Source organism: Narcine bancroftii, unplaced genomic scaffold (genome assembly GCF_036971445.1).
Source record: "Narcine bancroftii isolate sNarBan1 unplaced genomic scaffold, sNarBan1.hap1 Scaffold_151, whole genome shotgun sequence".
NCBI classification, from domain to species: Eukaryota; Metazoa; Chordata; class Chondrichthyes; order Torpediniformes; family Narcinidae; genus Narcine; species Narcine bancroftii.
Window position 1 is genome coordinate 4,533,380 of NW_027211886.1, and position 14,346 is coordinate 4,547,725.

Genomic DNA, 14,346 nt, shown 5'->3' on the forward strand with positions numbered 1-14,346 from the left:
TGAAGTTTGACCGCAGTAAGTACTGGAGTCATTTGCAGTGTCAGGAACTCAGACGGGTGACCAGCTGAGACCAGGTGGCAAGACTGTGTTTGAAATGTCGGGAGCTCCGATGGGTGGGTGTGTGTCCGGGGCCTGGATGAGAGTCTGACATCGGGACATCAGGAGCTCGGGTGTGGGGAGCGGCCGGGGTTTCGGGAGCTCGGGGCGGCCTGGATCAGACTCCCACTCCACTCATTCCACTGCCTACAACACAGCCACCACAATCACACAAACACAAGCCACACCACAAACAACACAGCCATAATACCTCCGTAAGCCACACATTCCTATCAAAAAGCCGCAGTTTTGCCACCCCAGGTCTAAGACAACATTTCAATGGCTTTTGTTTCAACTGGACTCAACCAACAGGGCTCCGGTCACTCAGTCAAGAAGCAGGGTTCACATTAGAGTCAGACTCAGAGTTGCCCAGCACAGAAATGGGCCCTTCATCCACACCGACTAAGTTGCCAACCTAAACTAGACTCATGCCCCTCCATTTAGCTCAGTGGTTCTCAACCATTTTTCTTTCCACTCACATACCACTTTAAGCAATCCCTACGCCATCGGTGCTCTTTGATTAGTAAGGGATTGCTTAAGGTGGTATGTGAGTGGGAAGGGAAGGTTGAGAATCACTGCTCTAGACCCAGTTGTTACTGAAATCTTTTGCTTGAGAAATTGTCATTGGCCCATTTCCTTTGGAGTTATGAAACGGTGCACATAACGAGTCAATTAAGTACGATTAAATCAGTGGTTTTCAACCTTAATCTATCCACCCACATACCACCATTACTAATCACAGAGCACCTATGGCATAGGAAATACTTAAAGTGGTATGTGAGTGGAAAGAAAAAGGTTGAGAACCACTGATATCCCTCAACCCTTTCTTATCCATGTACCTATCTAAATATCTTTTAATTGTACCTGTTACTACCTCTTCCACATGCCCAGCACTCTGATTAAAAAAATTTGCTCATCAGGTCCCCTTTAAATCTTTCAGCTATCACCCGAAATTAAATTAGTCACTGCGGTGTGTTCCAGCCATGATGCCTGACTGAAATGTGCAGCGAGTGGCGAGAGCCTCCACATGTGAGCAGTAGAGGTTTTCTCCAGAACTCCTCTTTCAGTAATTAAAATTTAAACCCTTAACAAGTATGGGACAATGTCACATTCAAACAACCAGCATGCAGGTTTAGAATGCATGCAGAACAGGAGACAAAGGCAAGATCAAGCCTGGCCATAAGAAATTCTTGGCTAAGTTTCTAAATTATTTAACTAAACAAATAAAATATATAACAAAAGAGCTCGCAATATTGAGAAGTTGGGATGACATGTTGCAGTTGTACTTGTCATTGGTAAGACTGTCATTGGAGTGTTGTGTGAAATTCTGGCTGCCACAAGAAGGATGTGATTAAGCTAGAGAGGATGCAAAAAAAAACACAAGGATGTTGCTGGAATTGGAGAGCATGAGTTATAAGAAAGACTGTATAGGCTGGGAACTTTTTTCCTTGGAGTGAATGAGGCTAAGGTATGACCTATCGAGGTTTATAAAATTATAAGAGACAATAGATAAGGCAAATAGTGGCAGTCTTGCTCCCAGGATAACAGAGTCTGAAATAATAGATTCAAGGTCAAGGAGGAGGGGAAAAAAGGGGACCTGAGGGGTAAGTGTTTTCCACACAGGCAATGGTACGTACACGGAAAAAACGGACAGAGGAGATGGTGGATGCAGATAAAAATCAATGTTTAAAAGGCATTTGGGCAGGTACATTGTTAGGGAAGAATTAGAAGGATATGTGCCAAACTCAGGCAGGTACCTTGTTGGCATAGATACATTACATCACAGGGTCAGTTTCCATGCTGCATAACTCGACAACACTATAACTGCCTTATAATGGATCGAGATACAATGATAAAAATATATATATGTTGAAAGAACACAATATGTGTGTGTATTTTTTTTCTTATTTGACTGGTCTCAATTTTCTGTCTTGAAATATTCTAAATTATGACAAAATTGGTTATTTTATCATAACATCAGGTCATGAAAGGTGTCACATATGAACACATGGTATGAATAGGATTGCAGCTGTAACTATATCTGTACCAAAATTACTGTTATGAATTGGTTATTGGGTCCAAATTTGAGTCATATTGGGAATGCTTGTAGCGCAATATAAAGGAGCTGTTTCATTAAATTTGCAAACAGATGATGCATACCCTGAACAAAGCAGGTAACAGATGGACTCTTTGAATATTTGAAGAACAGGGAATACCTCGTTTCAGGCCTTCATAATGATTAAAGAGAAAAATGTCAGTCTGGAAGGAATACAACTCAGAGATTCATAAGTTGAAGATCATAAAGATAACCGCAAACAATGGGACACCTTCTATACAAATATGCAAGCTCATGGTCATGGCATTACTTTTGAATAATTCAGCTTTTTAACCCTTAAATTTACATTACCTGTACACACAGCCACTCCATTCCAGGAAATTATTTCCAATTTCCCGGAATGCAGTCTGTGTAAAAAGATCAGTAAAGGGCTCATTCATGTTCTGACATTTCACCTCCTCAACCCCTAGTTATTTTCGTGCATCGCCTGCGGTCTAAACTGGACTGTAGGCAATCTGTAAATAAAGGGGTAATGAATCGGACGTCCACCTAGGAATGCAGTGCTGCCGGAGATCAGAGCAACACTCCAGCACCTCAGCTCTGGCACCTCATGAGGCCGCTCCAGCACCTCCTTGTCGCCATTTTTGGTGAGCTCCAGCACCTAAATAATTAGCATTGCGCTCCTGCATTCAGCCTCCTTAAATACCACACTTTCAGCATTCTGTCTAAACTCACAGTGTGATATGAATATTTGGGGTTTTGGTCATTTCCATGTGAACAGCCACTCCTGGAAGGTAGGGAGACACTTTAGAGCAGAAAAATCATATTAATTCTATGTAAACAAAACATACATGAACTACAGAACATCTATGGCCTAGGATGCCATAGTTGCTCTGTGGTTAGTAAGGGATGCGAGTGGAAAAAAGGTTGAAAACCACTGGCATAGATCATTTCTTCACACATCAATGCAACAGTGAAATTTTGTCTTAGTTCCTCAAGAACTGCAAGAAATTATTAACTTGGCAAATGGAAAATTGTTCAACACAAAGCTAAATTAAACTGTAGATGCTGGAAAGCAGAACTAAGGCAGCATCTAATGCATAGACATCAACCTGAAATGTTAACTCTCTCTCCAGATTTCTCCCCTCTGTCTCCATCCCCTGCCCCCTTCACTACCAACCCCCACACCCCGTCCTGCTGAGTTCTTTTAGCATTCACTTTTAAAATTATTTCTTCATATTAGTTAGGTTTGCTTGCTTGATGCAATATGCTGCTCAAGGGAGAAAATACAATGATGATCCAATCAGTGTTGAAATGTGTTTCATACGTCCATCAATATCAAAGTGTTGTTCTTTAAACTTCCTTTGATTACTTTTCTATTATATGCCGAGGAAAGATCAATGGACAGAACCAAAATGGGGCCAATCTGGGTTTCAGACACTTCTCTGAATATATTTTAAAAAATAATGGCAAGCAAATTGGGTTAGTAAGGTAATACCTCCATCCAGAGCACCCGTGCACTAACATTACAGGAGAATATTAGAAAGATGCGGCTATCTTCTATGTGAATCGACATCTGTGAGATACAAAGGCATTCTTACATGTTTATTAGTGGCCAATTAAAAAGCCACTGAGCACACTCTGTAACATTCAATGTTTAGGCTGATATCTAGGACTTGTTTTTTTTTAAAAAAAAACACATCAGCCAGTCTGTTTCTATCTTTCCACTTGATAATATTAAGAGCTGTAGCTCCATCAAATCTGGCCCATGATCTCCTCTGCTCTGTACAGGATCATTATTCTGATGTTTTATGTCATATTAGCTGAGGTGAACATTTACAAAACACTTGGAAGCTTTTTGCTTGAAATAAGTAAATTAAAGTCTTGATCCAATTCAGTTTCGAATTGCAGCAAGATGGAATGACAACTTCAGCGAGATTTGCATAATTATGCTCGTTGCATGAAAAAATCTGGCAATCTGAAAACCACCTCATCATTAACTAGTGTAACAAAATAATGGTAATGTTCAGCTACTAAAAGAGTGCAACCTATCCATGAAAGTGAGGGACCAGCAACCACAAGTATCTGACTCTAATACTGATGTTGCAAATTAGCATTATCCTGATTTCTGCAATGTTCCAAGATAACCATAGGCCTCTTCAATCTGCTGGAGGTGATGGGAGGGGCAAAAGAGGAAAGGTGACGGCGAAGAAGAGGTGGTAAGTGGGAGAAGATGGAAATTAGCAATGAGATTTTCTGATAGATGCCAGATTAAACAAATGAAGTTTAATCAGAAAGATTATCACCTGAAAAGATTAACTCTGTTACTCTCTCCAATATTTTCAGCAATTATGTTAATTTCTGTAAGTTCTTTGAACTTGCTGCAGTTACACATGAATTTCCCATTACCGTATTTGACGGCATAGTCCGTATTTGACCGCCCATCCACCCCCCTCCCCCCCAAACAAAAACATCAGCTCAAAAACCATGCCGGGACTTATATGCGAAGGTGACATTTTGGTGCCGCCATATTGGGTGCTGAAACACAAAGCACTCAAACTACCCACCCAGCTTCAAGAAGCTTGCGGAGGTGCTGTGGCTGTCCAGGAAGCGGGCCAGTAGCTTCATGGACCACCTTCCCTCGAGTGGCATGTGCCATCCAGACCTGCCACCACCACTGATCACTTCCCCCCCATGAGAAGATCAACCAGGGTAGCCCCCCCGCCAGCAGTGGAACAGCCATGTTTGTAGTACATGCCGATGGTACAATCGATAACTTGCTTTGAGGGGAGTGCTGGGCTCCACACTGAGCCTTTGTTTGACGAGCATGCTCCCCCCCGAGTAAATTGAATGAGGCGAGGGTGCAGGTGGCAGTATTGAGAGGCCAAAAATCTCTCTCGCCAAAAACAATATGAGCAAGAACTTAAATTTCATTCCTCAAGAAGTGAATTACTTCAGAGAATTACCTTTCTTTCTATCCACCCCCTCCCCCTTATTTTTCTTCCTACACTTGAACTGCTATTGAATTTGCTGTGCCATTAACTCAGTTTTTGTCTCCACCAATGCTGTCTAACCTGTTGGGTACATCAGGTAGGGCTAGAAAGCAGGACCTGATGAGGGACCTAAAACATGAACAGATTTCTCTTTCCACATATAATCGTTGACTGCCAGAGTTCTTACAGCATTTCGATGTTTGTTTCAGAATACAGTATTTTTATTCCTAGTTTCCTAGTCTGTGAGATGCCACATAGCAGTTAGACCTGGATTGTTAAATTTTAACAATGATTTCCTTTAATTAGGCATGAAAAAAAACACCAAAACAAAAGAGCAGAAGCAGGATTAGGCCATTCAAACCATTCTACATGGTTCACTGTTCAATCAGATCATAGCTACTCCATTTCCTCTCGTACTGTTAATATCTAAAGGTCTACCAATCTCTGTCTCGTACAAACCCAACATTTGACCCTTCACTGCCCTCTTGGATGGTGAATTTCACAGATTCACCACATTATGCTTAAGAAATTTCTTCCCATTCACCCCAAAAATGGATCAAAGAACTGAAATAGATGACAGCTGGAAGTACAGAATTGAAGGTAAATATTAGAGAGCACTGGCAAAGGATAACATTGGAAATTAAATCCAAAATTAGATGCTACTTTTCTTTTATCCTACTGTGCAATGCTATGCAATGGTCAGCCTTACTGGAGACACGCAAGACACTGCAGATACCGGAATCTGAAGGTAAACACAATCTCAAAAGGTCAAACAGCATCAGTGGGAGGAAAAGAATAGTTGACATTTCGAGCCAAACCCCTTCATCAAATCTCGATATAAAGGGTTTTAGCTCGAAATGTTGACTGTTCCTTTTCTCCCATTGATGCTGTTTGATCTCCTGAGATGCTCCAGCATGCTGTGCTTAGGCTGGCACTAATGCCTACCTCTAACTCCTCCCAACAAGGCAGTAGTAAGCCACCTTCTCTGTTGTGCTTGCAGTGAATATACTCTTAGCCTAAGACATTCCAGGATTTGAAATGAAAGTCCAGCCATATGACAAGATCCTGTGTAATCAAGAAGGGATCTTTCACTACCAGAAAGAGAAATGATAAAAAGATAATAAAATCCCTCTGGACTGCCACTGTACCCAAGGAGGAGGAAAGTAGCAACCAATTTTGAGAAGGAAAGAAAGCATTTCTTCCAATCTGTTTAAGATTTTAAAGATTAAAGTGCAGGTGATATGCAGTCTGAAGGCTTTGTCCTTGTATTAATGATTATCAGTTGGGTCCTAATGTGCTTTTAGAAGTCAAAGGCAGATCAGTAAATAGCAACAGGCCTTTTTTGCTTTGTGTGAACATTAAGAAGTTTGTGGGGAAACACAAGTCTGAGTTCTTACTATGAGAGATGTTTCTCCGGTCTCTAAGCGATGGGAATAAAATTCCGTCTCTCGGATGCCCCACTACACTGAGGTGGGACTGTCAATTCACTACAACCAATGGTCAGCCTTCCCCAAGCTCACCCGTCAACAAAAAAAATTTTTAAAAAGGCAGCAGAATTCCATCAATTTAACCCTTTTATTTTCCCCATGTCATGGATAAAATCTTCATAGAACTTGCTGGTGAGCCTAATGGGAAAATGCAAAGCAAAGGCAAAATTGAAAACCCAAGAACAAAAAAAAAAGCAGAAACTGAGAAACTACTTCTCGAGATACTGGTATAAAGAACCCCTCATATTTAAATAATGATTCATTCATTTCAATTACATACTCATCTGCCTGAGAATTCATCTCAATTATGCAGCCATCTGCCTAAGATTGGCAGCCACAAAAAGGCTCCACCTCTATTGCATTTCTTCCATCCGATTAGGTAAGCAATAACATCTTCTTCAAGATAGAAGACAGCAACATTTCAAAATACTATGTAGAGAAAGAAACATAATTAAATAGAATTATTTAAGCCTTCCCTAATACTTAATACCATTACAGATATTGAAACACTAAGCATTACCTATTAACTTTACAACTCAAAAAAAGGGAACCTTCTGAATCAGGGATCAGTTTTCTAAATCATTCAAATCTGTGGCTCCAACATTTTAGGTGGAACTAACCTCTATGCCTGCACGAATAATGTTTCCTGTTTTTAAGGTTTTGACCTAGCAAGAATCTTGGTTTGACATATCAGAATGTTATTGAAATGGTGCAAATAAAGATGACGATGTAAACAGCGTTTCAGGTGATTCATAGCCTATATTTTAATCAATCTTCATAAATTCTCAATATTATGTAATGTGACAAAGGCAGCCAATTCTTCTCACCAGTCTTCAGATCTGACACTCAACCACGTATTTGTTGTAACATAACTTTAGCAATGACGTTGCCTTTGGATTAAGATTGAAAATTATATTCATGAGTTAAAAGATGGTCAAGTCCTGTAGAAAACAATGGGCAAAAACTAGACAAAGTTGATTAACAATCAACTAAGGTTAAAGACAGCACAAAAAGGAAAGAAATCCTCCCTGCCTCTAATTTTTGCTTGTTTCTTTTTCTAGCTCTGAAAATATAGTCTTTTTTATCCAGCTGCTGATAACATGCTGAGTTTCCAGACCTTTTTTTTAATATTTCTGTTTATCAATGTTTTTTAAGTTGTACACAGAATGCAACTGTGGCTGGCAGTGTTGGAATTTGTTGAATTTATGATTTTCAAACTTGAACTCAGAGTTTTCAGCATTAATCTTGTCTCACTGTTAACACGACTACAGTTTACCATTGTCAATTCTATACAAATTCCTCTGCAAGGTTCAAGCTATTTCCATCCTCCTCCCTCACCCACCACCCCCCCAACCCCGCACCCTCGATATTTAATGCTTAACGTTTAACTAACCACAATCACACAGGACCCTCAAGACACTCACAACAAAGGCGTGAAAGGCATAATTAGATTGGTGCAAAGCATAGAAAATTTTCTCTTCTTTTTCCTGCTTTAAACACTTCGTTAAAGCAACCAGCTCTTTCAACACACCATTTGTCTTTTATACTAACAAATCCTATGGAGATTTGTGTCAGTTTTGTACAAAATAATTACCAACTAGGACAATTTGTAAACCTGTGAAATTTAATCTGTAAAAGGCACTGCACGACTACAGAAGGACAGGTTGTTGTTGTTGATCTGCAGGTGAAAACAATCTGGAGATCATGAGTAGCTAAATTACACAAGCTTTATCCAATGTTCATCGAACTCGTAGCTGATCTCGGAAAAGTATGGATCTCAATGGTCTGTTCAATACTGAATTTGTTTAAGCTCAATTGTTATTTATTATGCCTATCTTCAGACTAAAGATCGAAAAGCTGTTTGAAAATAAAGTTTTATGGGTGCTCAACTTTTAGAGCAAAATTTCAAAGTCATTCAACCTTTCATGGATGCTGACTGGATAGAGGCACAGATTGAAGGAATATAAAATTTGATAAATTCACCCTGCACTAACATTAAACCATTTGTGGAAGGTATTTTTATTCTGTAAGGTGTATGCTATGTATAAATATCTGGAATCTTACTAATGTTGTCTTTGGTTGTGAACAGAAACTGAAGTCTAATTAAATAGAGTACCATCACAAATTAAAATGATCAATAACAAATTGACCTTCATATGGTGATCACCAATAAATACAAATAATTCTGTTAGTTGCAAAAGCACACCCAAATGCTGGAGGCACTCAGCCGGTCTTTCAACGACCATAGGAGACAAATATGTATTGCCGAAGTTTCAGGCCGGAGTCCTTCTTCAAGGAAGAATCAAAGAATAAGCAGAATGAGCAATACACAGGAAATCGCAGAATAGAGATAGTGCTGGGCTGGGGGATGAATCCAGACCAACAAAAGGTCTTAATTGGATATGATAAAGAGAGGTGAGAGTTGATTAAGTCTGTGTGAAAATAGAGAGGGAAAAGAGAGAGTGAGATGAGCTGGGGTAAGGCGATAAGGGAAGAAGGAATGGATAGGAGTTTAACAAAAGCCAGAGAAGTCAATATTAATGTCATCTAGTTGGAGGGTTCCCAGTCAAAAGATGTTGTTCCTCCATTTTGCAAGTGGTCTCAGTCTGGCAGTGCATGGACAGACAGGTCAGCAAGGGAATGGGATGGGGAATTGAAATGGGTGGCTACCGGGAGATTCATGCTATTGTGCCTAGACCCTTTGATGTAGAGAGACCAAAACAGGATCACTGGATCTAGTAGATGACCCTGCAGATTCACAAGTGAAATGCTGCTTCCCTTGGAAGGACTGTTTGGGGCCCAAATGGTGGTGAGGGAGGTGGTGTGGGTGCAAGTGGAGCATCTCCTGTGGTCACAGGGGTAGGTCCCAAAGGGATGGGAGGAGAGAGTGGTCCTTGTAGTAGATGAAGAGGGGAATACAGGTCATGCTATGGAATCATGTAATAGGTGACAGAAATGGCAGAGGAGAATGTGTTGGATGCAGAGACTGGTGAGGACAAGAGGAATCCTGTCCTTGTTGCGCATGGGAGTGGATAGACCCAGGACAGATGAGTGGGTAATGAAGGATATGTAGGTGAGGGCCAAGTTGATGGTGGTAGAGGGAATGCCATGTTGTTTGAAGAAGGAGTACATCTCTGATAATCTGGCATGGAAGTCCTCGCCCTGGGTGCAGATGCGATGAAGACAGAAGAATTGAGAGAATGGAATGAAATTCTTATAGGGGACATGATATGAAGTGGTGTAGTCAAGGTAGCTGTGGGATTTTGTGGGTTTATAGAAGATGTCTGTCATGAGTTTGTCTCCCAAGATGGAGACAGAGAGATTGAGGAAAGGGAGAGTGTTGCTAGAGGTGAACTCAGTGAATTTGAGGTTGGGGTGTAAGTTGGCAGGAAAGTGGATGAAGTCAACAAGCTCGTGTTTCATTCAATTCTCTTAGGTGACCTTGGAACCAACTACTCAACAAAATTGGTCTGTTGGGATTGTAATCTTAGTAATGAGTCCCAGGAAAATATTTTTCTGTAAGCTAGTAATGTGAAAGTTTATTGGAAATGTGTTTATTTATGAGCTGAATATCACACTGAAGAGTTGAAACAAGTAAATGATACTCAATATTACAAGATCTATTAAAAGACTAGATCTCAGTAACAAGACAGTTATATTTGTGGATGCCAGAAATTAAAATAAAAGCAGTGAATACAGGACATATCGCAAAACAAGCAGTATCAGTGGTGAGAAGAGAAAGATATTGTTGCTGATCAAGACTCAAAACTGCATAAATTTACAACACCTATGTTTAGCGTTATTTCTACAGTATGTTTCTAGCATTTTCTGTTACATCCCTTGATGTCCGTGCTGACCATGAAAAAAATTTAAATTGCATATCTGGTGCACATGGTCTATATCTTGCCTCTTCTTACCAGCTGACATATCTGTCTAAATGGCTCTTAAATTATGTTATAATTACTGCTTCCACCACTTCCCCTGGCAGCACATTCCAAGTAACTACTACTCTCCGTGCAAGAAACCTGCCTTATAAATCTCCTCTAAACCTTCCCCTTCTCTTTTTATTTGAAAATTTTATTTATAATTTTTCACCCAGGCCTGTACAGTCATATACCACGTCCTACCAATGATGGCAGTTCACAATCTCGTATGCATGTATATGTACTCCTTTTCTCTATGACTGTATATACAAGCCCACGTCATTACCCACCTATAAAAATAAAAGATTCATTCATACTACAATGTTGATAACAATAAAACACATTAAAATTAAGGAAATTAATAAGAGTATAAATAATAAAAAAGAAACAAAAAAAAGAAACAGGAACTATCACAGCTCGATGGACGGCTTCCGGGTCAGTGCTCATTCTTGACTTGACTTGATCGGGATCAGTGCGGGAGAGAGGGAGCCATATAACCATTTACGGAGTGGAAACACCACAGCAGGGAACGGTAGAACAATCACTTCCATGTACCTATGTAGTGCATGTATGGCTGCCAAATCTTCCGAAAGGTGCTGCACTTGTTTCTCAGATTTTAAGTTATTTTCTCCAGGGGAACGCAACTTTGAATTTCCTTGTTCCTTCGCTCGATATGAAGAATAGAGTCGGACTTCCAAGTCACCACAATGCACTTTCTGGCCACTGCCAACACGATTAACACAAATTGGATTTGATTTCTAAACCTTCACCTTCTCACCTTAAAACTAGGCTTCTAGTATTTGATATTTCCTCCCGGCTGTAAAGACTAACTATTTCCCATGCCTCTCACAATTTTAGATACTTTCTACATACTTTATATACATGCCTCAGCCTCTGACACTCGAGTGGAAACAATCCAAGTTTGCCCAACCTTTCTGCAGATCTCATATTCCCTAATCCAGGCAAAATCCTGATGACCCTCTGCTGCATGCTCTCTGAAGCCTCCACTTCCTGCAATGCAGCAAGCAGGACTGCACACAAAACTCCAAATGTGACCCAACCAATGAAGGCATGTAATATGCCTTGTTTAACCCCTTGATGAACTTGTTCTCTGTGGTTCTTCTGTCCAAATTTGTCCAATATGATTCTAGGACATGTTTTTCTGTAGGCCCCAGCACAAGTGAATACAAGGGCACTTTAGATCAATCAAAAGTACCCACCTGTCCCAAACTTCTAGAAACTCTGGTGCCTTGTCCCGAGCCAGGCAAACTTCCCAATACCCTTAAATCAGTGGTTCTCAACCTTTTTCTTTTCACCGACATACCACTTTAAGTATTCCCAATGCCATAGATGCTCTGTGATTAGTAAGGGATGGCTTAAGGTGGTATGTAGGTGGAAAGAAAAAGTTTGAAAACTACTGTTTTAATCATAACTAATTGATTCGTTATGTGCATGGTTTCATAACTCCCAAAGGAAATGGGCCATTGAGAATTTTTCTCAAGCAAAAGATTTCAGTAACAATTGGATCTAGAGCAGTGATTCTCAACCTTCCCTTTCCACTCACATCCCACCTTAAGCCATCCCTTACTATTCACAGCACACTGATGGGAGAGGGATTACTTAAAGTGGGATGAGTGGAAAGAAAAAAAGTTTGAGAACCACTGCCTTAAATTAATTGCCATTCTTCAAACATCCATGTCCTTAAGAAAGTCTGCACTTCTCAGAGTTGCTTTCTTCTCCAAACTTTTAATATATTGTTTTTTTTTGTTGAAGAGCAAAAACAAGAGCCACGCACACAGATTTTTTTTTTACACCTTTCTACAATGAAACTATGAGAAGAAAGAGATTTTAAAATCAACCATGATATAGCTAGATTTAATGATGTGTGTTCACACATTCAAAATAAACAGAAGTTCTAATAAGTCAGTGTGAAAAATGCATTTTCTAATAAACTAAACATTTCTGGCATTAAGAACACAAGAATAGCATTTTTTTTGAAGGACTGTGAGAACACCAATGCTAACTCCACTATCTTGCACAGCCTTCACACAGGAGCTTGATATTCCACCAGATCTTTTCTAACAGTCCATCCACAGCTCGGATGTTCCCCCCATCACAAACTTCTCACCAAGTGCACCCCATCCAAGGTCTGGGCCAACACTTCCCTTTGCTCATTGTTGGTTACTTGGTCCTCCCAGAAGTCGCTCAATTAAAGTGCAACACAATAATTGTCAGGAAGGGGAACAGACATTTGGTTTGGCATTATTAGCCAATCGTTGTGAAACAATATTTAGAACGCAGAACATGATTGGATTCCCATATGCCCACTTCTCTGATCTGAACTGAATAATAAAGTTGACCTGGCCTTGGTCTCTGGTTGTTCACGGTTTTGGGGGCCAAGGAGGACTGAAAGTGAGTGAGATGGGGGGAGATGAGTTTTATTAAACTTGTTTCACCCTGCATCATTCATCTGATTTAACGCAAATTATTGGATTAGCAGAGGTGTTGGGCAAAAAATAAATAAATTCATCCAAAGTGTCTTTACGCCCTAGACAGGTATTCGCTAATGCAATCCAAAAATGCTGGTCCGGAATATGGGTTTAACCGGCTTTTGAACAGTTTTTATAGAGGGGGTGGGGTGGGCGCTGGCGTTATCTGTGGGTTCTTGCCGACTGAACAACGCTAACATTTACTCAGGGAGCGGAAACGGCGGCATCTCCGCTCTGCAATCGAACCGATACACCTGTCAACAGAGAAAAGAGCTGCAAAGACTGTGGCAATGACATGCTTTCGCGGAAGCGCGGTTTTCGGAGAAAGGGCTCGCTTCGTGCAACAAGTCCGCCAGATCCCGGGGAAGTGGGGGGGGGGGGGGGGTGGTTAAACAGATTTTGCAATGAAACGCTGTGTGCGGGCTTGGAGACAGCGGCCTGCGGACAAGTCTCCAAATGCACACATGCCTTGACCATGCTGAATCGCAGAAAGTCTCGCTCACCTGGCCACCACTTCATTGTCCACCTTGATCAGACAGTAAGGATCGCTGGTACCTGACCTGAAACAAAGGCAGACGGGGCCACATTACAATGGCTTTTTTTGGGGGGGACAACAAAAGCAACTCGTGGCTGGTGTTTGCCAGAAGCAAGGTCGACAATGCGAGAAACTTACACGTCCTTTGCGGGTAAATTTTTGCCTTCGATTATCCGAAAATACAAGGATGTATTTTTTGCCATGCCGGCCGCCCGCAATGAAAAGTTTCGGTGATTTAAATTGCGATGTTCTGGCACTTGATGCTTGTTCACTTCATCGTCGCAGCAGGTACGCGCTCGGCAGTCCGTCCCCCTCTCGCCCACGACCCGGGTCTGCCAGACAAGCTGGAGTCCCCTCCGCTGGCGGTGCAATCGGCGCGATCAGTGAGTGAGCCGAGACCGGCGGCTTGCGAGGTCCACTCCTTGTCCTGTCTGTTTTCATGAAGACTCAGAACTTAGAGGCTGTGTGTGTGGGGGTGGGGGGGGGGGGGGGGAATCAGTGGCAAAATGCGTGTGCGACGTGTGGGGTTTGGCAATGTTTGAATGAAAGCGAGCCACTGCAGGCAGGGAGCTCAATAACCTGGTCGGTGAGGAGACGCATCCTTCTCGATGGATTGGAGAACGTGTCTGCCTCCCAGCGGTCGCACGGCGGGGATTGCGGAGTTCAGGTATCGGATTCTTGGCTACATTTCTCCGCGACCCGGTTTGGTCCGGGCCACAGCACGTTTAGGGTGGGGGCACAGACTGAAACCAAAGTACTTTTCATGT

The 14,346-nt window shown here is 41.4% G+C and overlaps 1 protein-coding gene across 2 annotated transcripts in view; it reads right to left on the reverse strand.

The window, feature by feature from the left end:
- Positions 1–14,034, reverse strand: part of LOC138750451 (rasGAP-activating-like protein 1) — a 313,399-nt gene extending 299,365 nt beyond the window's left edge. For both annotated transcript variants that reach the window (XM_069912509.1, XM_069912508.1), the window contains exons 1-2: positions 13,718–14,034; positions 13,548–13,604 (exon numbers count right to left, since the gene is read on the reverse strand). In XM_069912509.1, the coding sequence (XP_069768610.1) occupies positions 13,548–13,604; positions 13,718–13,782 (122 nt within the window). In that variant the 5' untranslated portion in view covers positions 13,783–14,034. The remainder of the gene's footprint in view (positions 1–13,547; positions 13,605–13,717) is intronic.
- Positions 14,035–14,346: the final 312 nt, after the last annotated feature.